General features: G+C 50.3%; 1 protein-coding gene across 1 annotated transcript in view; it reads right to left on the reverse strand.

Annotated features, from left to right (window-relative positions):
- The window catches only part of LOC125347631 (adhesion G protein-coupled receptor E4-like), a 33,199-nt gene extending 13,009 nt beyond the window's left edge, over positions 1–20,190 (reverse strand). The window contains exons 1-13 of the mRNA XM_048340623.1: positions 20,004–20,190; positions 15,375–15,425; positions 14,830–14,952; positions 13,638–13,784; positions 13,060–13,131; positions 11,032–11,084; positions 10,541–10,676; positions 9,022–9,123; positions 7,045–7,229; positions 6,081–6,248; positions 4,590–4,784; positions 2,126–2,361; positions 649–715 (exon numbers count right to left, since the gene is read on the reverse strand). Of these exons, the coding sequence (XP_048196580.1) occupies positions 649–715; positions 2,126–2,361; positions 4,590–4,784; positions 6,081–6,248; positions 7,045–7,229; positions 9,022–9,123; positions 10,541–10,676; positions 11,032–11,084; positions 13,060–13,131; positions 13,638–13,784; positions 14,830–14,952; positions 15,375–15,425; positions 20,004–20,190 (1,722 nt within the window). The remainder of the gene's footprint in view (positions 1–648; positions 716–2,125; positions 2,362–4,589; positions 4,785–6,080; positions 6,249–7,044; positions 7,230–9,021; positions 9,124–10,540; positions 10,677–11,031; positions 11,085–13,059; positions 13,132–13,637; positions 13,785–14,829; positions 14,953–15,374; positions 15,426–20,003) is intronic.
- Between the last annotated feature and the right edge of the window lie 3,972 nt (positions 20,191–24,162).

The following is a 24,162-nucleotide window of genomic DNA, read 5'->3' on the forward strand; positions in this document are numbered from 1 at the left end:
TTGGGACCAGCGTAGCACGTGTGGTTTGTATTGTGCGCAGTCAGAGCTCGGCAGCACCTGGTGACTGGCTGGGTAGAGCCATCCTCGATCGTTCACACCAGAATGCTGAAAATGGAGCTCTGTGACATCCTTCTCCATAGCTCGTGTCAGCCACGAGTCCCCAGCTCCCTGGCAGAGGTAACCTTTCACTCAGTGAATGAAAGCCGGGCTTTTCTAATCCACAGAGAGAGCTGAGGCTCAGGGTCAACCACTTGCTTAGCAGCTGTGAGGCCTGGGTCTGATTCTCAGCACCACGAAAAATGATCCACCGATGGGCACGGGTAGCTCCTGCCTGTCATCCTCGCTACTCAGGAGGCTGAGATCTGAGGATTGCAGTTTGAGCCTAGCCAGGGTAGGAAAGTCTTAGGAGACGCTCATCTCCAATGAATCATCAAAAAAGTGGAGGTGTGGCTCAAGAGTAGAGCGTTAGCCTTGAGTGAAAAAGCTAAGGAACAGTGCCCAGGCCCTGAGGTCAAGCCCCAAGACTGGCACAAGCACATGCACGCACGCGCACACGCACGCACACACACACACACACACACACACACACCAGGAGCATATACTCGGCTTGGCTCTCTGAGATCAGGCATGCCCACGAATAGCACGCACCAAGATAATGACTGCCACGGGTCCCATGAAGCTCCAGATAAATCCTTTCTCAAGGTTGAGCCAGCAGCTACAGACAGGAAAAGAAGCGTCAGCCGTCTCCTCCTCCAGAGCAGGAAGAGGAGTTTGCATACAGGCTTCTAGAGTAAGACCTCAACTAGTGCCTGGATGCCTTTAATTCAAAATCAATGTTAGCTCGGGTTTCTTCTGCTCTGTGTCTTGGGCTCCCCAAGAATGAAGTGGCGCCAGTGTGGCAGAAAGACCCAATGATTACTGTAGCTATCACAGACTAAACCTTTTTTTTTTTTTTTTTGCCAGTAATGGGGCTTGAACTCAGGGCCTGAGCACTGTCCATGGCCTCTTTTTGCTCAAGGCTAGCACTCTGCCACTTGAGCCACAGCGCCACCTCTGGCTTTTCTACATATGTGGTACTGAGGAATTGAACCCAGGGCATCATGTATACAAGACAAGCACTTTTACCACTAGGCCATATTCCCAGCCCCCACAGACTAAATCTTAACAACGACTCAGGTTATGGTCAGTCTGGTGAGGTTTTTCTTCCTTTTCAAGCTCATGTTGGCTACTCTCGGTCTTTTCTGCATATATCTCAGACATAGCTTTTCTGGGAATTTGTTTTAAAAATTGGGGCTGCATCAATGCTGTAGAAGAAGCTGGGATCAAGTTTACAAGCTTGATTCTGTCTGCCCGTGCACATGGACTGTCTCTCTACTCGCTTCCATTTCTGAGTTCTTTCAGCTGACCTGTGTGGCTTTCCTGGCATAGAACTTGTAGGGAAGATGGAATGAGGTCACGTCTGGGAGTCTGGAGGGCAGATGGATCCTGGCAAAGAGGTGAGATGTGCGGAATACTTGCAACAAGTGCTAGGATGAGGGAGTGGGAACAGTGGTTTAAACTGCGCTCCTGCGGCCCATGCCTGTCATCCTAGCTACTCAAGAGGCTGACATCTGAGGATCGGAGTTCAAAGCCAGCCTAGACAGGAAAGATCATGAAACTCTTATTTCCAGTTAATCATCACAAAGCCAGAAATGGAGGTGTGGCTCAAGTGGTAGAGCACCAGCCTTGAGCAGACAAAGGTAAGGGACAGCACCCAGGCCCAGCAGAAACAAAAGAAAACAATACAACACAACAAAACAAAATCATTTTGCGGGGCTGGGAGTATGGCCTAGTGGTAAAAGTGCATGCCTAGCATGCATGAAACCCTGGGTTCAATTCCTCAGCACCACATAAATAGAAAAAGCCAGAAGTGGCACTGTGGCTCAAGTGGCAGAGTGCTAGCCTCGAGCAAAAGAAGCCAGGGACAGTGCTCAGGCTCTGAGTTCAAGCCCCAGGACTGGCAAAAACAAAATCATTTTGGTGTCACTGCAGGTAAGACTACTGGAATTCATTTCTACCCCCCTGCCCCATGATGCTCACTGGGTAAAGACCTTCCCCGCCCCCCGACCCCAACCGTGATGCTCACTGGGTAAAGGTTCCATAGTTCTTGGGTCCGACTGCTGCAGACACAGCCACAATGGCAGCTGGGATTCCGTAGCCCAGAGGGAACATGAACCTCTTCTTGTATCTGCCAGTGGTGGTGTAGTTGGCCACCTTAAGGTTCCTGACGGTGAGGAAGAGGTGGAGGCCTTCTAGAAGCATCCACATGAAGGCAGCCAAGTAGAGGTAGTGTAACACCCCTGCAATCATGGCGCACAGCATCTAGAAGGGAGAGAAGAGCTGAGAGTTGGGCGGGGGGGCACATGCGGACCAGATCTCACTATCTTCTTCTTCTTATTTTCGTTGGTCGTGGGGCTTGAACTCAGGGCCTAGGTGGTGCTGTTCCTGAGCTCTTCAGTTCAAGGCTAGCACTCTACCACTTTGAGCCATAGCTTCACTTCTGGTTTTCTAGTGATTCATTGGAGATAAGAGTAGTCACAGACTTTCTTGCCCAGGTTGGCTATGAACCAATCCTCAGATCTCAGCCTCCTGAGTAGCTAGGATGACAGGCCTGAGCCACTGGTGCCTGGCTCTCAACATCTTCATGGCATCTTGCTTAGAGGTTAGCTTGGATGGGTAACCTCCAACCCCTGTGTCTCTTTGCCAAGAGGAATCTCTGACAACATCTGTCAGCCATTGGAATTTGCTTTCCCCATGAACACAGCAGCCAGAAGTGACATGGAGTAAATCTCACTGGAGAAGCTCACAAATACACGATGGTTGCACTGACCAAGTATAAGAGTCCTAAGTCCTACTTCCTCTCAGAAGTTGAGGTAAGGTAGGTGCCCATGGATCACACCTGTCATCCCAGCTACTCAAGAGGCTGAGATCTGAGGATCACAGTTGGCAGCCAGCTTAGGCAGGAAAACCTGAGATTCTTATCTCAAAAAGCCAGAAGTGGACCCATGGCTCAAGAGGTAGAGTATCAACTTTGAAAAGAAAAAAAAAGCTCAGGTACAGCACCCAGGCCTTGAGTTCAAGCCCCATTACCAGGGCACATGTGCATGTGCACACACACACACACACACACACACACACACACACACGAGCTGACGTGGTATGTGCATCCCATAGAAACCTAAGCCTTTCTAAAGGTTCTCTGCAGTGCTCTTTTTGCCCATTTCCCTTACAAGAGAGCCCTGGAAGAGCCCCCTTCGGCCTGGAAGTGGGGGATGGACAGCTTTTCAATCTGTTTGCTCACCCTTGACTCATCTACAGCAAATGAAGGTTGTGCTAAGCCTTTGATACACTGGGAGCTTATTTGTTTCAACAGCCAATGTTAACCTGGAGTAATTCCACCTCTTGGACATCCAGTGATTCAGTGGACACTCAGAAAATGGGGTCTCAAATGGATCAGGAAAATGTGGTACATAAACAGAATGGAATTTTATGCCTCTATCAGAAAGAATGACATTGCCCCATTCATAAGGAAATGGAAGAACTTGGAAAAAAATTATACTAAGTGAAGTGAGCCAGACCCAAAGAAACATGGACTCTATGGTTTCCTTCATAGGGAATAATTAGCACAGGTTTAGGGTAGTCACAGCAGAGGATCACAAGAGTCCAATAGCTATGCCCTTATGAACACATAAGATAATGGTAAGTGAAATGAACTCCATGTTATGGAAACGAGTGTTATGTCACTGTTGTAATTACTTTCAACATGCATGTGAAACCGTAGCTTCTATTGTTGATGATGCTCTTGTATCCCCTTCCTGTGGTTGTCCCTGCACTATCACTGTATCTCATCTGAGTACGCTGAATACTGTATATACTGGTATTAGAACTAGGGAAGTGAAAGGGAATATAAAAATTGAGAGACAAAGGATAAAAAGACAAATGACTCCAAAGCAATCCTTGCAAAACCATTTGGTGTAAACCAACTGAACAACTCATGGGGGGAGAGGGAAAGAGGGAGGGGGAGGGGGGAATGAGGAGGAGGTAACAAAGAGTACAAGAAAAGTACTCATGGCCTTACTATGAAACTGTAACCCCTCTGTACATCACTTTGACAATAAGTAATTATTATTTTAAAAAAAGGGGGGCTGGGGATATGGCCTAGTGGCAAGAATGCCTGCCTCGGATACACGAGGCCCTGGGTTCGATTCCCCAGCACCACATATACAGAAAACGGCCAGAAGCGGCGCTGTGGCTCAAGTGGCAGAGTGCTAGCCTTGAGCGGGAAGAAGCCAGGGACGGTGCTCAGGCCCTGAGTCCAAGGCCCAGGACTGGCCAAAAAAAAAAAAAAAAAAAAAAAAAAAAAGAAAGAAAGAAGAAAATGGGGTCTCATTCTGCAGGAGGAGATCTGAAGATGTGGCTTGGTCTCTCTCTCTCTCTCTCTCTCTCTCTCTCTCTCTCTCTCTCTCTCTCTCTCTCTCTCTCTCTCTTTCTCTCTCTCTCCTACGCCTCTCTTTTGATAGGCAACAAGATCCCTGGATGACACCGCTCACCTCCGGCTCAGTTCTGTTGATGCCTGTGAGGAAGAGCAGGTGCGCCAGGAAGAGGCAGAGCGAGAGCTGCAGGTGGAGTGTGGTGCTGGTGTTGTGGATGGGCCGGCACAGGAGGAAGGTGAAGGCCGCCAGGAGCAGACATAGCAGCGACAGGCTCAGCCCCACGTAGGTGATCACAGACAGGGCGGCATCTGCCTGCAAGCCACCAGAGAACACGGGCAGGGTAGCTCCCAGCTCTGCATTGCAACAAAATCCCCCTGAAGACTGGAATTCTTTCTTATCGGTCTACCACTTGAGCCACAGAACCACTTCCAGTTTTCTGGTGGTTCTCTGGAGATAAGAGTCTCAGACCTTGCTGCCCAGGCTGGCTTTGAACTGCCATCCTCAGACCTCAGCCTCCTGAGCCACTAGCAACCCCCCAACAAGCCATTCCAATCCTTGCTCCTTTTGTATCTTAGCCCTGCCACAAACTGTCAGGCTCACTAGCCAATATACAAAGCCTCCTTTGGCACAAACCCCTTCCACCAGTGTTTACAGTGTCAGGCCAACTAGCACCCATGAGGGGCATAGCCACCATACCTAGCTGGTCTCCAGTGGTGGAAGGGATACCCAGTTCTTCACCTCTTAGATGTGACAACTCTGAGGCGTGAGCTCTACACTGACTCCCACACGGGAACTGCTAGGTACATGAGGATGAGATGGTGGACAGAGCACATGGCTGGTAACCTGCATCCCATCATGATGTTTCTTGTTCCCATGGTGCTTTGGGTTCCTATTCAAATGATTCTTCTTCCCATCATGCCTCGGGTGCCCTCTTCACCAATGGGAAGAGCGGAGGCGGCACATGCACAAGCCGTGGAGCAATCAGTGCCGAGCCCAGGAGTGGGGGTGGGCTGTGCCATCCTCGCCCTCCACGAGACCCCATGGGACTTCTTTCTCAGTGGGCCTAGAGAGGGTATATTTTCCTTTCGCTCTCAGACATTCTCTTGCCTTTTAATTCTTCGATGGAATGAACCGGCCTCTGGACGGCATCACCACATAAGGGAGAGACGCCCCAGCTCCTGCGCCCAGCGGCTGCCTGGGTAACACCCTCCACCTGGCCTCGGGCTTCCCCCCACTTCACGTCCCTCGCCTTCTACTGCCATGTCCTGCGGTTACCACCAGGTGACTCCTGAAGAGTCATCTTTTTCTAATCTGGGCGTTGGTGGCTACGCCTGTCATCCCAGCTGCTCAGGAGGCTGAGATCCGAGCATCACAGTTCAAAACCAGCCCAGGCAGGAAAGTCCCTGAGACTCTTATCTCCATGAACCAACAAAAAGCTGGAAGTGGAGCTGAGGCTCAGGTGGTAGAGCATCAGCCTTGAGCAAAAGAGCTCAGAGATCACACAAACACCCTAGGCCCTGAGTTCAAGCCCCAGGACTGGCACACCCACAAAAAGTATTTCCCTAAAATGTGTGTAAGGTGCGCTCAGGGACCCATGCGTCTTGGTACCTTGGGGGCCAGCGCCATGAGGACAGCAAAGCTGGACAGGTGGGAGCACTGGCACGTGGTGTAGGACTCATTGCTTCTCACTGGGGAGCAGCCTTCTGTGGACCAGCTGCCCCCCTCCTCTGACCCTTGCCAGGACACACACAGGTGCTTCCTCCTCAGGGTGCCATACTGCAAAGAGGCAGCCTTCTGAGGTTATGACTTCATCGAGGTTCCGAGGTAGAGACCAGCGTGGGAGAGCCATGGTGAGGAAGTGTCACCTCACTACACATACAGGGGTGGGAGAGGTAGGAGGGAGTTCCTTCTTTATTCTCTTTTTTTCCTCTTTTGTTCTCCTTTTTTTTTTTTTTGCCAGTCCTGGGCCTTGAACTCAGGGCCTGAGCACTGTCCCTGGCTTCTTTTTGCCTAAGACTAGTGCTCTACCGCTTGAGCCACAGCATCACTTCTGGCTTTTTCTGTGTATGTGGTGCAAGCACTCTACCACTATGCTACATTCCAGCCCTTCCTTCTTTTTTATTTATTTTTTATTTTTATTTTTTTTGATCACGGGGCTTGAACTCAGGGGCCTGGATGCTGCCCCTGAGCTTTTTTCTCAAGGCTAGCACTCTACCACTTTGAGCCATAGTGCCACTTCCAGTTTTCTGATGGTTCATTGGTGGTAAGAGTCTCATGGACTTTCCTGCCTTGGCTGGTTTTGAACCAAGATCCTCAGATCTCAGCCTCCTAAGTAGCTAGGATGACAGGTGTGATGACCAGCCCCGGGCAACTTCTCAATTCTAATAGTTTCCAAGCATTCTCTCTTTTGCTCAGCCTCACCAACACTCTGGTTTCCAGTGTGGGATGCGTTGTTGGGTGCTTCGGCATTTCTTCTCAGCTGTTTTACTGATGAGTGCTCCCAGCTGGATTCTGGTGGTAGCTGGTGACACCTGTCACTCACTGCTCAGGACCCGCCCCTCGTCCTGCTCACCTGAGTATGTTGTAAGGTCAGGAGCGCGGGGTCGGACAGGCCAGCTTTGCCTTCTGGGCCAAGAGTGCCAGTCACGACCTGGGAGTTTAGCCTGACTCCCCGCATTCCTCTTCTGCGATGGAAGAAGGATTCGTTCAGAAGGTTCCCAAGAGTCTGGTAAGTGATGAGAGCCACGGTGCGGGCACCTGAGAACGCAGCACAGGGGAAGGGGCGGGGCTGCGGTTACCCAGCCGCTGTGCCCTGGAGCGGTGCACAGGGTGAACGACAGGCAGTGTGCGGACAGGACCTGCTGTGTGTGTGCGATCTATATAATGCTGCATGTGTTATGAATGGTGTATGGGAAAGATATGCACATCAATAGGTCTTAAACACTCACACACATACACGCACACACATTCACACATCTGTGCACACATTTCACACACCTACATAGACAGACACAGGGACACATGGGCACACATGCATATACATTTGCACAAATGCATGTAAACACATACATACATTCAGACATGCACATATAGGCTCACACATATGCACACATAACACACATGACACATGGACACACTTATACATGCATACAGATGCACACAGACACACATGCATGTGCATGCACACACACCAATGCACACCCATGCATATGCCTACATACACCCACATTCACACACCCACATCGGCACATGCACATCTTCACGCAAGCACTCACACGCACACCTGCCTACGTGCACCTGTCACTAAGGAAATTGCACGCTTCCCCCCCTTTCCAGCTCCGGCTCACTTCAGGGCGACCTGATTCGAGGGGGGAGGGCAACTCACTCCCTTTAATTATCTTTTCTCCATCCCTCCTCTTCTTTCTTTCCCTCCCTCCTTTCTCATCTCCCTCTCCCTCTCCTGGTCCCTCCTTTCTCTCATCACCTCTCTCCCTCCCGGAGTAGCTTTCTCTCCTCTCCATCCGCCCACACCATTTTCGTGAAGACACAGGCATGAAGTGCAGCGTCGTGCTCTGGGGTGAATGGCAGCCATTTGGGTGCCGGGCTCTACCTTGTGCTCTGTTCTTTACCATGAGTTTTATCCTTGGATCCTCTTTCCAAAATCACTTTTGGAAGCATTCCCTTGCTTTCTCCCAGTGTGCAGCTCACAGCAGGGGCGACAGCTCACCACCGAGAGTCGGGAGTCTGGAGTCCTTAGAGCAGGCATGTCCCTCTCTCTCTCCATGCAGATCCGCTCGTCCCGGCCTTTCCTCAACTACGCTGAGGGTCAGGCTTTTTTTTTTTTTTTTTTTTTAATGTGTTTCTATCCAGGAGGAGCAAAGCAGGAGGCCAAATAAAAAGGGTCTGGAGCACTCTTACATGGTCTAGATGTTTCTTAAAGAGTTAAGGCGGGGGAGTGAAGCCTGAGTGGCCACTGACAGGATGGGTGACCATTGCAGCCTGCCACCTGTCTTTGCAAATAAGGTTTTATTAGCACGGTCACACTCCCTCATTAGCATGGCGCCCTGGCCGAGTCTGCACAGCCGCTGAAGCATGGATAGGTATGAGATGGCCTCCTGGCTCTAAGAGATTTACTGTCTTCTTGTTGTTATTGTTGTTATTCTAAATGTATCAGTCCTGGAGCTTGAACTCAAGGCCTGGGAACCGTCCCTAAGCTGTTCCACTCAAGGCTGGGCCACAGCTCCACTCTGGCTTTTTGCTGAGTAGTTGGAAATAAGAATTTCACAGGCCATTCCCCCGGAGAGCCTTGCCTCCCAGAGCATCCCCGGGAAGCAGGGCAGGCCCCAGCCCTTTTCTACCCTCTGTCGGGGCTGGAAAGAACTCACTTCTCACCCCAATCCCCCGAGTTCATCTCCCACTTTGCCCGGTTAGGGGTCAAGAGAAATTCCTCCATTTCCTCCACCATGGAGAGTCTCTCTAACCCAAGGAGTCCCACCCGAGGGCCCAGCCACTGGGGAGGCACCCAGGGTGTCTGTCCCGCTGCCCTTACCTCCCCTTCCGGATCCCGGGAGGGCGCTGGCACAGTTGATGGCCATCGTGTTCTGTCCAGCCACCAGGACCGTCTTCTGGTTGCACCTCCTGGTTTCATAGACTGGGGACAGCCCGACAGTGAGCGCTGGCCACTGGCCTTGCCTCTCACAGCTAATAAAACTTGTTAGAGAACTGCATTCTTCCAGGTGCCCGTGGCTCACACCTGTCATCCTAGCTACTCAGGAGGCTGAGATCTGCAGATCAAAGTTCAAAGCCAGCCTGGGCAGCAAGATAAGGCTATTATCTCCAATTAACTACCAGAAAACCAGAAGTGGAGCTTTGGCTTAAGTGGTAGAGAGCTAGCCTTGAGCACAAAAGCCCAGGGACAGCGCCCAGGCCCTGAGTTCAAGCCCACACCTGACCAAAAAATAACAAAATAAAAAGGACTGCCTGCTTTATTTATACTGTGCATGGGTGGCCCACACCTGCAATCTTAGCTATTCAGAGGATGAGATTGGAGGATCCCAATTCAAAGCCAGTGCAGGCAGACAAACCTGTGATTTCTCTCCAATGAACCAGCAAAAACCCAGAAATGGAGCTGTGGCTCAAGTGGTAGAACACCAGCCTTGAGTGGGAAAAAAAAAGCTCAGGTAGTACTGAGGCCCTGAGTTCAAGCCCCAGTACTGGCACAAAACAAAACAAATAAAACCCTTTTGGGACCACATTCTTGCTCTTGCTAGCACACCAACTGAGAGTGGAAATGAGAGAGCTGTTTTATTCCAATTTCTCCTTAACCCAAATTGCCCATTTGGGTATTGAAGGCGTGGCTCTAGCTGGTGGCGCTGCTGAAGGGTGATTGGCTGGGGAGGGGCTCTGACCTCACCAGTGGATAAATCAATCCATGGGGGTTCATAATGCGATGGCGATATTGGGAGGTGGTAAAACCAGAAGGTAAGGGGCTCGTTGGAGGAAGTGGGTCACACAGGTTTTGCTTTGACAGCCCATCTTGTGACTGTGAGCTGAAACCTCTGTCCCTATGAACCTGTAAGTTGATTTGCTCAGTGTGTGCGTGTGTGCGTGTGTGCGTGTGCGTGTGTGCGTGTGCGTGTGTGTGTGTGTGTGTGTGTGTGTGTGTGTGTTGGTCCTGGGGCTTGAACTCAGAGCCTGAATGCTGTCCCTGCAACTTTTGTGCTCAAGGCTAGCACTCTACCACTTGAGCCACAGCGCCACTCTGGTTTTCTGGTGGTTCATTGACAATAAGCATCTCACTGACTTTCCTGCCCGGCTGGGTTTGAACCGTGATCCTCAGATCTCAGCCTCCTGAGTAGCTGGGGTTACAGGTGGGAGCTACTAGCAGCCAGCAGCACATGCATTGTTGGCACAGTGGGAGGAAGGCTGCTAACCATCTGTTGAAGAGCCCACATGTCCAGATGGATGCGTTTGCTGTTCAGGAGCAGGGAGATCTCATCAAAGCCCTGGAGGATGCCAGGCCCAGAGCCCTTGTTGTTGCCGGAAGGAGTCTGCTTGGCTTTTCTTACCTATGTCAAGCTGTGGATATTCTCCTTTGGTTGGAGAATCAGAAGTTTGATTCCAGATGAAGAACTCCACATGCCGAAGCATCTGGGTGACATTTCTTGCAAAGTCTTTTCTGTTTCCATGTTCACTCATAACTCTCTTTCAAAGATACAAAAACAATTAGGTGAACTCTCATGGAAACTTAGTAAAGACAGAATAAGATCGGGCACAGTGACCCACAGCTGCCACCCGAGTGACTCAGGAGGCTGAGACCTGAGGATCGAGCTTCAAAGCCCATAAGACTTTTTATTTTTTAGCCATTTGTGGAGCTTGAGCACGGCCTGGGTGCCCAGCTGCCACCTCACCAGTTTAGACAGTAAAACCTAGATATTGGCCACTGCTTCCTGGGACAGAGGCAAAATTTTCCCCGAGTGAGAACTAGTATCATGTGAAAATAATGCAGTGAGGTCAGCCCCACCCCAAGTGTTCCAGGGTGGAACTTTACCCCACTCACCCAAATATTCCCCGGAGGCACTCCTGTTCCTCCTGTCTCCATGCCCTTGTCTTCTAGGGAAGAAAGAAGCCATTACATGAGACGTGGGGAAAAACACATCCATCCTTCCGGTGGCTCTCAGGTCAGAGCCATCCCCGAGGCTCCTGTAGTCCAAGCTAAATCCCTCTCAGAAGTCCAAAATGCCCAGTGCCAGTGGCTCACACCTGTAACCATGCTACTCAGGAAGCTGAGATCTGAGGACTGTGGTTCAAAGCTAACCTGGACAGGAAAGTCCATGAGACTCTTATCTCCAACAAACCACCAGAAAGCTGAAAGTGGCGCTGTGGCTCAAGTGGTAGAGCACTAGCCTTGAGCACTGAGAGGTTCAGGGACAGCGTCCAGGCCCTGAGTTTGAGCCCCAGAACCAGGATCAGGAAAGAAAGAAAGAAGGGAGGAAGGGAAGGAGGAAAGGAGGGAGGAAGGAGGGAGGGAAAGAGGGAAGAAGGAAGGAAGGAAGGAAGGAAGGAAGGAAGGAAGGAAGGAAGGAAGGAAGGAAGGTAGCCAAACTGGAACAGGAACTGGTAATCCATTATGATCTCAGCTAGTAAGGTAGTGGAGATCTGAGTATCATGGTTTGAAGCCAACCCGGGGGCAGGGAAATAGATAAAACACCTATCTCCAATTGACCAGCAAAAAGCCAAAAACGTAAGGGATAGAGTGACAGCCTTGAGTGGAAAGGATGCCCAGGCCCTGAGTTCAAGCCCCATTACTGGCACAAAACAAAAAATAAAAAGAGGAAGATAAGGAAGTTTTGCAGTTGCTGTTCCTCCTAAAGAATGTGAACATCCTTGCTGCTCACAAGAGAGGCCCAGCACACCGGGGGCGGCAGGCAAGGCCCCGCAAAGCAAACTGTGGTAAATGACTGTCTAATGGGGAAATCTGTGGGCCGAGACAGAGATCTTGGACATTCTTTGGTTTGCGGCCTTAGAGCCCCAGCCTCTCCTGCCACCTTCCCTGTGTGTCTATGCATCCTAACTCTCCCCCTTAAAAAAAAAAATCATGTTACTGATTATATTGGATGTAAGGCCTACTGTGTGTGTGTGTGTGTGTGTGTGTGTGTGTGTAACTGGGATTTGAACACAAGGCCTACATGTTAGGTTGGCACTCTACCACTTGAGCCATACCTCCATCCAGGCTCTTTGCTGGTTATTTTGGAGATCTGCGTCTTTTGGACTGTTCTTCCCAAATTGGCTTTGAACCGTGACCCTCCAGATCTTGGCCTGCTGAGTAGCTAGGGTCACAGGCAGGAGCCCCCGGGCTTGGCTCTGCTCTCACCTTGCAAGGACTCATCTTGACCTGATCATGGCCTCACAGACCCTCTTTCCCTGCCAGCCGCCTTCCTGAGCCCCAGGGCAGCTGGGATTCAGGAGCTGGTGAAATAGTCCAGGGATCTGGGATTGCTACCCAGGGCCCTGGTTCTTGGTACTCACCCTGCTGTCGGCCAGCTTCCCTTTCACTGTGGCCTGGGGACTGTGAGTCTACAGAGGGGACAAGGTGTGAGTCTGTGATTCAGTGGTTCATACAACCCTGAAGCTTCTCCTTCAAGCCCTCTGGCCATTCCCAGCTCTGTGTGACATTCAGCGAACCAGAGCCGCTCACAGCCCTAGGAAATGGAGACTAGCCCTCCTGAACCGCCAGCAGTGCACCCTGGGCTCCCATGCACTTGCTTGCAAGAAGCTGAATCCCGAGCCAGGCACGGGCAGCTCACGCTTGTCATCCTAGCTACTCAGAGGCCTGAGAGCTGGAGGACTGCAGTTCAAAGCCAGCCTGGGCAGGAAAGTCTGTGAGACTCTTATCTCCAATGAACTACAGAAAAGCCAGAAGTGCAGCTGTGGCTCAAGTGGTAGAGCCTTAAGCAGAAAAGTTCAGGGACAGCGTCCAAGCCTTGAATGCAAGCCCCAAGACCGACACACACACACACACACACACACACACACACACACACACCAAAACAACAACAAAAAAAAGTGACTTGCACTGGAGCCATACGTTGATCAGGTGTCTGTGCAGAGCTGGGAATGGCCAAGTGGTTTGATGTAGACGGGCTAATCCTGGGAGAGACTGAGGACAAGACAGCCATGAGGGATGCAGGCTCGGCTGGAGCTCTGCTCTCTTACTCTGGCTTGAAGTTGGTGCTGCTGTCGCATGCCATGGTCCCCTACCCTCTTTTATGTTTGTGCCCATCCTGGGGCTCGAACTCTGGGTCTGGGCACAGTCCCTGAGCTCTTCGTGTTAGCAGGCTAGCACTCTACTACTTTGAGCCACAGTGCCACTCCCAGTTTTCTGGTAATTAATTGGAAATAAGAGTCTCCTGGACTTTCTTGCCCAGGTTGGCTTTGAACTGTGATCCTCAGATCTCAGCCTCCTGAGTAGCTAGGACTATAGAGGTGAGCCGTCAACTCCTGGCTTTACCACCCTCCCCCTCTCTCTCAAGATTTATCATTCTTATTTTTTAGGAGAACTCAAATCGATTATGTCAGCAGGCCCAAAGGAGTTTCTCCACCAGAGTCCATGCCTCCTACCCTCCCCTTTTACTTAGTGTGGGAAGAGTTTCTGTATATTCTTACTGTAACACTGTGGGTCTTCTATGTCAATGATGCCGGCCACCCAGCGGAACAAAGGGAAAGCCATCACACAGCTGCAGAGGAAGCTCCCGACCTTGTTCTTGCAGTACGCTTGTTTCTTGCATGGCTGCATCTGGCACTCATTGATGTCTGACGGGCAAGAGAACAGCTACGTGTCATCTTAAAGGACAATGCCATTTCCTCTTCTTCACAGAGTTCTGATGGCCCAACGAGGCTTATCCCACGTGTGAAGCTTGTCGGGTGCCAGTGGCTCACACCTGTCATCCTAGCTACTCAGGAGGCTGAGATCTGAGGATCATGGTTCAAAGTCAGCCCAGACAGGAAAGTCCATGAGACTCTTATCTCCAATGAACCACCAAGAAGTAGGCTCTGGTGCTGTGGCTCAAGTGGTCGAGTGCCAGCCTTGAGCACAAAAGTTCAGAGACAGCACCTAGGCCCTGAGTTGAAGCCCTAGGATAGGCACAAAATCAAAATGAAACAAAAAAAAGCAGGAAACCAACTTCCAGCCATTGGTAGTATAGTAAAACAAGAAAATATATCTCAAGACACAGAAGGACCACAGCCCTTATGTCCTGGTCACACAATCTGTGCTGAGTCTCTCTTGGTTTAGCAGTTAATGGGCAGGAATTGAGGTTCAAGAAAGGAAATCCACAGACAGAATTTGCTCTGGGCTGATACCACATGCTTCCCCTTTCTATCCAAACACTGAGACAAACATACCTGGCTTAGCTAGCCAGTGACTCATGCTTGCAAACCTAGCTACTCCGGAGGCTGAGATCTGAAGATTGTGGTTCAAAGCCAACTTGGACAGGAAAGTCTGTGAGACTCTTATCTCCAATAAACTATTCAGAAAAAGCCGGAGTAGTGTGGTGACTCATGTGGTAGAGTGCTAGCCTTGAGCAAAAGAAGCTCAGGGACAGAATCCAAGCCCTGAGTTCAAGCCTAAGGACTGGAAAGAAAAAAAAAAGATATACCTGGCTAATCACTGCACCACTTCATGCACACTGGGCAAGCACTCCACCACTAAGCCATAGTCCCAGCCCTCGCAGTACCTCTTGAGGTATCTTCTGAGCCCCTCTGGGTCCTCTGGGGTGTGACACACACACACACACACACACACGCACGCACATGTGTACGCATGCCATGATGGCTGCTTCTGCTGCGACAGCCTTACCTTCGCACTCCTCGTGGGGCTGGATGAAGGGGCCCTGCCTGGGTATGGGCTGGAACCCCTTCTCACAGATGCAGTGGGTGGCATTGTGGCAAACGGCATGTACGTGGCAGCGGGGACAGGAAGCTGCACAGAACACAGGATCCATTCATTCATTCATTTGCTTATTCATTTGTCCAAAAAATGATCCTTGAGAGCCGGGGACCCGTGGCCCATGCCTGCTCATCCTAGCTACTTGGGAGATCTGAGATCGGAGGATCTGTGGTTCAAGATGAGCCCAGGCAGGAAAGTCCTAGAGGCTCTGACCTTGAACAAACCACCACAAAGCCAGCAGTGGAGGCATAGGGCACAAGCGGTAGCCCACCAGCCTAACCACTTGCAAGTGGCATTGGTGCTGGTGATAAAATGATGGTGCTGGTGATGGATGGTGAGGATGGAGCACACAGAACACCATCCAAAGACATTCTTCCTTTCCCCAGCCCCCACCCCCAGATCCTAGCTCCCCACTTCCTTTCCCTTGGCGCTTACCCATGAGCAGATGAACTCACCTTCAGAACTGGCCGCTTCCCCTCCCGACAAAGCCAACAAGAAGCCCAGGGCTGGGGGAAAAGACGAAGAGGAGGAAGTGGTCACATGGGGCTCCCCTGGGGCTCCCCTGGGCGAGCTACGGGCTTCTTTCTTTCTTCTTACTAAGATAAGAACTATTGGCACACTTTCCAGTTTCCTCATAGAGTCCCTGGGCAGGCTGTGCACACTAGGAGTGGGTTGTGTCCTCGTGGTGCACCAGAGATAGGTCTGACTACAGGTATGTGTTCCGATTTCTGAAAATCCACCAGCTCACATGGTGGGTCCCCCAAAAGCTAGCCCCCAAAGCCAGGCTGTCAGTCTCCTCTTGATATTCCACGGTGGCTGCCCATCCAGGCCTGTAACCTCACATTCACCAATGAAATAGAATGCAAGCTGCTGAGTCACTGAACATTTCCTAGTAGCCACATTTTACAAAAAGGAAGGAAGGAAAGAAAGAAAGAAGGAAGGAAGGAAAGAAAGAAAGAAAGAAAGAAAGAAAGAAAGAAAGAAAGAAAGAAAGAAAGAAAGAAAGGAAGGAAGGAAGAAAGGAAGGAAGGAAGGAAGGAAGGAAGGAAAGAAGGAAGGAAGGAAGGAAGGAAGGAAGGAAGGAAGGAAGGAAGGAAGGAAAGCAAATAAGAGCTGAGTTCCAGTGGCTCATGCCTGTCATTCTAGCTACTCAGGAGGTTGAGAGCTGAGGATCACAGTTCAAAGCCAGCCTGGGCAGAAAAGTCCTGAGACTCTTACCTCTGATGAACCACCAGAAAACCAGAAGTGGAGCTGTGGCTCAAGTTGTAGAGTACTAGCATTGGGCACAAAAGCTCAGGCACATTACCCAGGTCCTGAGTTCAAGCCCTAGGATTGGTGTGTGTGCACAGACACACACACACAACACACACACACACACACACATACACATACACATATAAAATGAAAATTAAAGGGCTGGGGATATGGCCTAGTGGCAAGAGTGCTTGTCTCATATACATGAGGCCCTGGGTTCAATTCCCCAGCACCACATATCTAGAAAATGGCCAGAAGTGGCGCTGTGGCTCAAGTGGCAGAGTGCTAGCCTTGAGCGGGAAGAAGCCAGGGACAGTGCTCAGGCCCTGAGTCCAAGCCCCAGGACTGGCAAATAAATAAATAAATAAATAAATAAATAAATAAATAAATAAATAAATAAAATTTAAAACAGTGAAACTCATTTTAACAATATATTTTATGGGATACAAAACAAGGTTATCATCTAATGTGCTCAGCAAATTGGAGAATCAACAAATGGGATTGCACCAAGCTCCAAAGTTTCTGTACAGTGAAAGACATAGTTACAAAGCTATAAAGACAGCCCTACAAAATGAGAGGAGAGTATATATATTTGCCAGCTGCACATAGTACAAGGACCTAATATCCAGAATATACAAGGAGCTCAAGAAACTAAACCCCCAAAGAATCAATAATTCCCAATTAACAAATGGGTAAAGGAACTAGACTTCTCAAACAGCAAATAGACACATGAGAAAACTACTCAAAATCCCTGGCCATAAATTAAATGCAACTCAAAACAACACTGAGATTCCACCTCACCCCAGTAAGCTTGGACAGCATCAAGAAGATGAGCTACAACAAATGCTGGTGGGGACATGGGGGTAGGGGGTAAAAGGGAAGGAATCCCATTATTAGTGCAATCACTATGGAAGGCAGTATAGAGATCACTCACACACACATACACACACACCTGAAATCTGAAAATACTCAAGCATCCAGCAATACCAACATTCTTAACTGTGAAAGAAATGCAAATCAAAGCAACCTTGCAATTCCATTTCACCTCAGACAGAATGGCCACCATCAAGAAAATAAGAAGTCACATGAGTGAGATGTGGGAGGAGGGGTAGAGAACCTAATTCACCCTCGGTGGGAATGGAAGTCTGCTGCCCACTATGGAAATTACTGTGGAAGTTCCTCAAAAAATTAAAATATTTTTTCCCATGATCTGACCAGACCACTTCGTAGGCATATATTAAAAAAAAGAAGAATGCAATTCATCTCTCTGTGCACACAGGTGTATTATGCCCTTATTCACAACAACCCAGTTCCAGGAGATGAGATGCCCATGACCAGCTCAATAAATGACTTTGTGGTTTACAGGAAAAATGGAACATTATTTAGTCAAAAAGAAAAAAGGAAAGCATGTCATTTACAAGAACATTGAGGAACTGGAAATCACCATGTTAAGTGAAATAAGCCAGCCCCATACTGACAAGAACTGAATATTCTCTCTCATACATGGACTCTAAAGATGGGGGAGGGAAGGAGAAAAAGGGAAGGGGGAAGGACAGCAAAACACAAGGACTAACGGAAGTAGGAAACATTTCTGATGAGCCGGGTGCTGGTGGCTCACGCCTGGAATCCTAGCTACTCAGGAGGCTGAGATCTGAGGACCGAGGTTTGAATCTTGTGTTTCACTCACCCAAGAGCAGGCACCAGCTTCCCATCCCTCAGAGACACCGGGACACAAAGGCGACAGGCTCTCTCCAGCGGACCTGGCAAGATGAAACAAAACAGAACATGGATGGAGACACTATTTAGAAGCCAGGTGTCCAGTACAAACCCTTTAATCTCCTCCAATAACTCCTTGGAAGCAAGGCTGCCAGTCAGCAAATGATAAACAAGTCCTTCTTTCCTTCCTTCCCTCCCTCCCTCCCTCCCTCCCTCCCTCCCTCCCTCCCTCCCTCCCTCCCTCCCTCCCTCCCTCCCTCTCTCCCTCCCTCCATCCCTCCCTCTCTCCCTTCCTTCCTTCCTTCCTTCCTTCCTTCCTTCCTTCCTTCCTTCCTTCCTTCCTTCCTTCCTTCCTTCCTTCCTTCCTTCCTTCCTTCCTCTGCCCCTCCCAGCTATATAGCCAGTGATCCCAGAAGCACCGTCCTGAAGTGCTCATGGCATGAGAGTGGCAGGAGAGAACCAGGAAGTGATTGGGCGAAGAGAGCAGAATTGGGAGCGAAGACAAAGGGTATAAAATGCTGGAGAGGAGCAACTGTGGGAACCCAGTCAGTGGAAGAGTTCCAGGAGGCTCCCAAGCCCTTGACTCGAGAGCCACCACATGGCTGTTGTCAGAGCTGAGGGTCCTGCCCCCCTCACCCCCACCCCCCCAACCCCCCACCCCCCCACCCCCCACCCGCAAGCGGGCGACACTCATGGGGACTCCCTGGGCTGCCTCGCACTGCATGAGAAGCCAAGGTTTACAAAGGCTGGAGCCACTGGTGACAGAAGCCCAGAGGCACTACACTCCTGGCTTGCGGCCACAGCTTTAGGACTCGTGCCTCTCCACCTGGAGCCATGGCCTCTGCCTCTGGGGGGGGGGGGTGTTGTGAGCTGTGAGTCTCGGGTGCCACCCAGCACCCCAGCCTTGCACAGGCCCGAGCCGGGGAAAGGCACTATCATTCTACGCCCAGCCAGTTGGGATTTTCATAATGTCAACAAGCCCAAGGAACTCAGGAGGCCGTTTGCCTTTAAACATGAGAGGCTGGGAAAACACGAGTGGGTAGAAAAACTTCACCTTCGACCACCTGCTTTGCATTCTGAACCAAATGAAGGTCCTGTCTATTAAAATAATTCACATCTGAAGGACAAAATAACAGAAGCAGTCCATGCCATTGTAAAGGTACCTTTCAAAGGTTTTTTAAATTTTGTCCATGACTAGGACTCAAACTCAGTATCCGATGCTTTTGCTCACAGGCTAGCACTCTACCACCTGAGCCATGCCTCCAACCCCACAAAGATCTTAAACAACCACCACCCCAACACTGTGGCAAGTGTTTACTTGATGGGTATAATTCTAGTTTTCAAACTCTCTCCCCCTCCCTTCTCTCTCCTCCCTCCCTTCCTCCCTCTCTCTCTCCCTTCCTCCCTCCCTCCCTCCCTCAATCTCTCTCTCTCTCTCCACCCCCCCCCCAAGGTAGTGCCAATGGAATCTGGGGGTTACAATCGCATTTCCAGGCTGGACACTTGAGGCTCACACCCTGGAATCCTAGCTGCCCAGAAGGTTGAGATCTGAGGGCTGTGGTTCGAATCTAACCAAAATAGGAGATTCCAAGAGATGCTTCTCTCCAAGTAACCAGCAAAAGCTGGAAGTGGAGCTATGTCTCAAGTGGTAGAGCACCAGCCTTGAGCAAAAAGCTACGGAACACCACCTGGGCCCTGAGTTCAAGCCCCAGGACACACACACACACACACACACACACACACACACACACACACACAGAGAGAGAGAGATAAAATATCCAGGGTGTATTAAACAAAGACAACATGCTCTGACAATCTGTTGAGTCAGCCTGAGGAGGCCCAGGGCACTGGCTGGAGGAAGACTCTTGGTATATCCCACATGCTGGAAGCCTTTGAACACTTGCAGGGTGCAGAACTCGCTCTCAGAAACATGGACAGCCTCTCCTGCCTGGCTGATGCCTGAGAGGAGTCACCAATTGTCCCTGATGTGGAGAAGGACAACAACCTGTGGACTCGTGCCCGGAAAACATCAGCACGTCTGTCCACAGGGAGCCTTGCCCTGAAGGGCACGCACCCCAGCCCGGCATCAGAAGGCCAGGACCCAAGGCCTCCACCTGCTACAGACCTGTAAGCTGCCTCAGAACAAACTCCAGGGCAGACCCTGCCCTGTCCAGGCTTCGGGGCCATGGTGGCTTCCTTCACCATGATCCCCGCTGACCGGGGAACTGGCTGCATCTGCCCCTGGTCCTGGAGACCAGGAAGAAGCAGGCCAGGCAGGCTGGAAGTCAGGCTCTTGGACATGATGAGCCCCTGACCCAGCCCAGGGCAGAAAACTCAGAGAAGTTTCAGGGACGGCCCCAGAGGGGGTGCCCCAGGACCTTGGCTCACGCTTTCCCCTGGCCCTGGGACAGTCTTGGGGCTGAGGTTCCCTCATGCTCACTCCATGCCTCTCTCACAATCCTCTTTCCTTCCATTTGGGAGTCACATGAGGTGAGTGGGAAGAAAGGAAAGGAGGAAGGAGGAAGGGAAGGAAAGAGGAAGGAGGGAGGGAGGGAGGAAGTATGAGATGATGCACAGCCCACTCTTCTGAGCTCTGCGTATTCTGTTACAGCCCTGCATTTACATCAATGGTTTGCTATAGGTATTTCATGGTGTGTGTGTGTGTGTGTGTGTGTGTGTGTGTGTGTGTGTGTGTGTTGGGCCTGGGCACTATCTCTGAGCTTTTCCACTCAAGGCTAGTGCCCTACCATTTGGGCCACAGATCCACTTTCAGCTTTTTGCTGGCTCCGTGGAGATAAGAGTCTCATGAACTTCCCTGTCTGGGCTGGTTTCAAACCGTGTTCCTCAGATCTCAGCCTCCTGAGGGGCTTAGGATGACAAGCGTGAGCCACCGTGCTAGACACTAGACCTTTCCTCTTAAAACTTGATCATTTTTAGCAGACACTCAAAGCACCCCACAACATGCCACCCACACAGAAATGGAAAAGCGACCACAGGCCAGATGCCCAGCTAGCAGACTTTCAAGACAAAGAAAGCCACAGGACCAGGACAAGGACAAAGAACCTCTCCTTGAAAATTTCTTGAAAGTCAGGATATTTTTCCTAACTCACACACCCTAGCAGAATGCGCTCTGTGCCGGGTGGCGAGGCATGAATGCGGCGGGCACTTACCCTGGCGTGCCTGGGTACCTCTCTGCCTGGTGCCTCCTCAGTGCCAACTAAAGAGGAAGTGAATCTCCACTTATCTTGCAATCCAGCCTCTCAGGGAATCGAGGGGCTGGGTGTGAGGGCTGGGTTGTTTATTGGGGTGCGTGCCTTTAATGCAATGTCCACTACTTCTCTTTTTTTTCTTTTCTTTTTCCTGTCTGGGGGTTTGAACTCTAGGCCTGGGTACTGCTGTCCCTTCACTTTTGTGCACAAGGCTAGTGCTCTACCACGTAAGCCCCAGCTCCACCTCTGATTTTTTGGGGGGTAGTTTAGTGGAGATAAGAATCTCATAGACTTTACTGCCCAGGCTGGCTTTGAACCGTGATCCTCAGATCTCAGCTTCCTGAGTTACTAGGAGTGAGCCACCAGCACCCAGCTCACTAGTCTCTCTCTCTCTCTCTCTCTCTCTCTCTCTCTCTCTCTCTCTCTCTCTCTCTCTCTCTCTCTCTCTCTTTGCCAGTCCTGGGCCTTGGACTCAGGGCCCAAGCACTGTCCTTGGCTTCTTTTTGCTCAAGGCTAGCACTCTGCCACTTGAGCCACCGCACCACTTCTGGCCGTTTTCTATATATGTGGTGCTGGGGAATCAAACCCAGGGCTTCATGTATATGAGTCAAGCACTCTTGCCACTAGGCCATATTCCCAGCCCCACTAATTCTCTTTTTGTTGGAGTAATTTAAATAGTGCAGGACCCAAAATGAGCCCTATGTGGTGAACTGCACTGAAAAATTAATTTGAAGCCTAGCTACTCAGGAGGCTGAGATCTGAGGATCAAGGTTGGAAGCCTGCTCTAGCAGGAAAGTCTGTGAGACTCTTATCTCCAATGAACCACCCAAAAGCCAGACATGGAGCTGTGGCTCAAGTGGTAGAAGTCAGGGACAGCATCTAGGCCCTGAGTTCAAGCAAAGAAGGGAGGGAGGGAGTCAGGGAGGGAAGGATGGATGGACGGAGGGAGGGAGGTTGGGAGGAAAGAAGGAAGGAAGGAAGGGAAGGAAGATGAATCTGGAAATGGGGATTTTGTTCAAGAGGGAGCTACCACACAACAGGATGATGCTGACTCTGTCCACCCCAAGGAAATTGGGGTCAACTTTGAAGAGGCCCCTTTACCATTATTCTTTTCTTTTCTCTTTTTTGCTAAACTGAGAGATTGAACCCAGGATCTCACGTAGGCTAGGCAGGTGCTCTTCCATTGAGCCATAGCCCGGCCTTCATGTAATTATCACTGGAAATGCCATCAGTGCATGGTATTTGTGCATAGAGAAATAGAGTGAACCCCGTTCATTTGTTCACTTGATTATAATAAATGTGTGTGCGTGTGTGGGTACACACTAGTACTGGAGCTTGAACCCAGGGCTTCAGGCTCTCATTTGGCTTGTCTTGCTTGAGGCTGGTGCTTGAACACTTGAGCTGTAGCTCCACTTCCAGCTCTTTAAACTTTGTTTGAGATAGGATCTTACTTTTTTCTCCCCAAATCATGCTCCTCCTATTTCTAACTCTGGAATAGCTGGGACTACAGGTATGTACCACTGCACCCAGCTCTACAGTATCCTTTAAGATCCACATCACTACTCCCCAGTTTGCTCTGTTTTCCAGCAGCAACTCCAGAACTTCTTGGCTAATAACAACTCCAGAAAAAGAGAGAAAAGGGCTGGAAAAAGAAAACATTTAGCCAGGTGCTGCTGGCTCATGCCTGTCATCCTAGCTACTCAGGAGGCTGAGATCTGAGGATTGTGGTTCAAAGCCAGCCTAGGCAGAAAGTCTGTGAGACTCCTATTTCCAATGAACCACCAGAAAACCAGAAGTGGCACTGTGGCTCAAGTGGTAGAGTGCTAGCCTTGAGCTGAAGAGCTCAGGGACAGTGTCCAGACCCAGAGTTCAAGCCCCATAACTGACAACAAAGAAAGAAAACATTTATTTCCCTCTTCCCTGTAGAAAATACACTCATGATCCATGCTCCGCTGCAGGATAAAGCCCCCCACCCCCAGGACCAGTAGCCCTCCTTCCCTCCCCTCTTTAGACCAAGGTGTGATAAGACTCCTCCCACCCCCAGAGTCCAAGCGCAGGGTCCCCACCACCCTTGTTAATTTCCTGGATGCCAGCACCCACTGAAACAAACACCCCCTTACTCAGCCCTCCTCAGCTAGCTCATTGACTTGTCCCAGCTGCTTCTGCCGAGAGCAACCATTGCAAACGTGCTGTTGCAAGGAACTGCCTCCAATTCTAACCACAGGCCAATCTTTATCAGCTACCACAGGAGAAAAGAAAAAAAAAAAAAAAGAGGAAACACTATCCTGTTTGGGGTGCAGACCCAAAACACAACACTCAAATGCTGCTTCCCTTCCGCCAGTCCTTATAAAGAACTGTTTCTTGCCAAACATGGTGGCTCACGCCTGTCATCCCAGCTACTCGAGAGGCTTAGATCTGAAGATCAAGGTTTGAAGCCAGCCCAGGCTGGAGAGTCTGTGATACTCTTATCTCCAGTTAACCAGCAAAAAGCTGAAGGGGAGCTGTGGCTCAAGGAGCAGAGTGATTTCATGGCCTACTGCCTCAGGCCTGCCTGGAATGTTTCTTTGTTCACTTCAGAAATAGTATGCTTGAATCCCTGCAGGACCCTGAAAGGCAGGGATGGTTCTAATTCAGTGCACAGTAGAGAGAGCCACTGCCTGGCACACACTTCTGTCCTCAGCACCCTAATGATGCGTGCACCACACATGGATGAATGGAAAGGATAGACAGATGGATGACAGGCAGATAGACCAATAGATGTATGGGTAGATAATGGATGATGGATAATGGATAGGTGGGGGTGGTTGAATTAGTGGGTAGATGGATGGATGGATGTGTGGATGGATGGGCAGGTAGGTAGTTTGGATGGATAGATGATGAATGGATAGGTAGGTACATGGATGATGGATGGATGGGGTGGAATTGGTGGGTGGATGTGAAGATGGATGATGGATGAATAGATGGATGGGTGAGGATGGATGGGTGGGTAGCTGGATGGATAGATGGTGAATGGGTGAATGGATGGGTAGATGGATGGGTGGATGGATAGAAGATGGACTCATGG

The sequence above is a fragment of the Perognathus longimembris genome, chromosome 3, assembly GCF_023159225.1.
Source record: "Perognathus longimembris pacificus isolate PPM17 chromosome 3, ASM2315922v1, whole genome shotgun sequence".
Classification (NCBI taxonomy): Eukaryota; Metazoa; Chordata; class Mammalia; order Rodentia; family Heteromyidae; genus Perognathus; species Perognathus longimembris.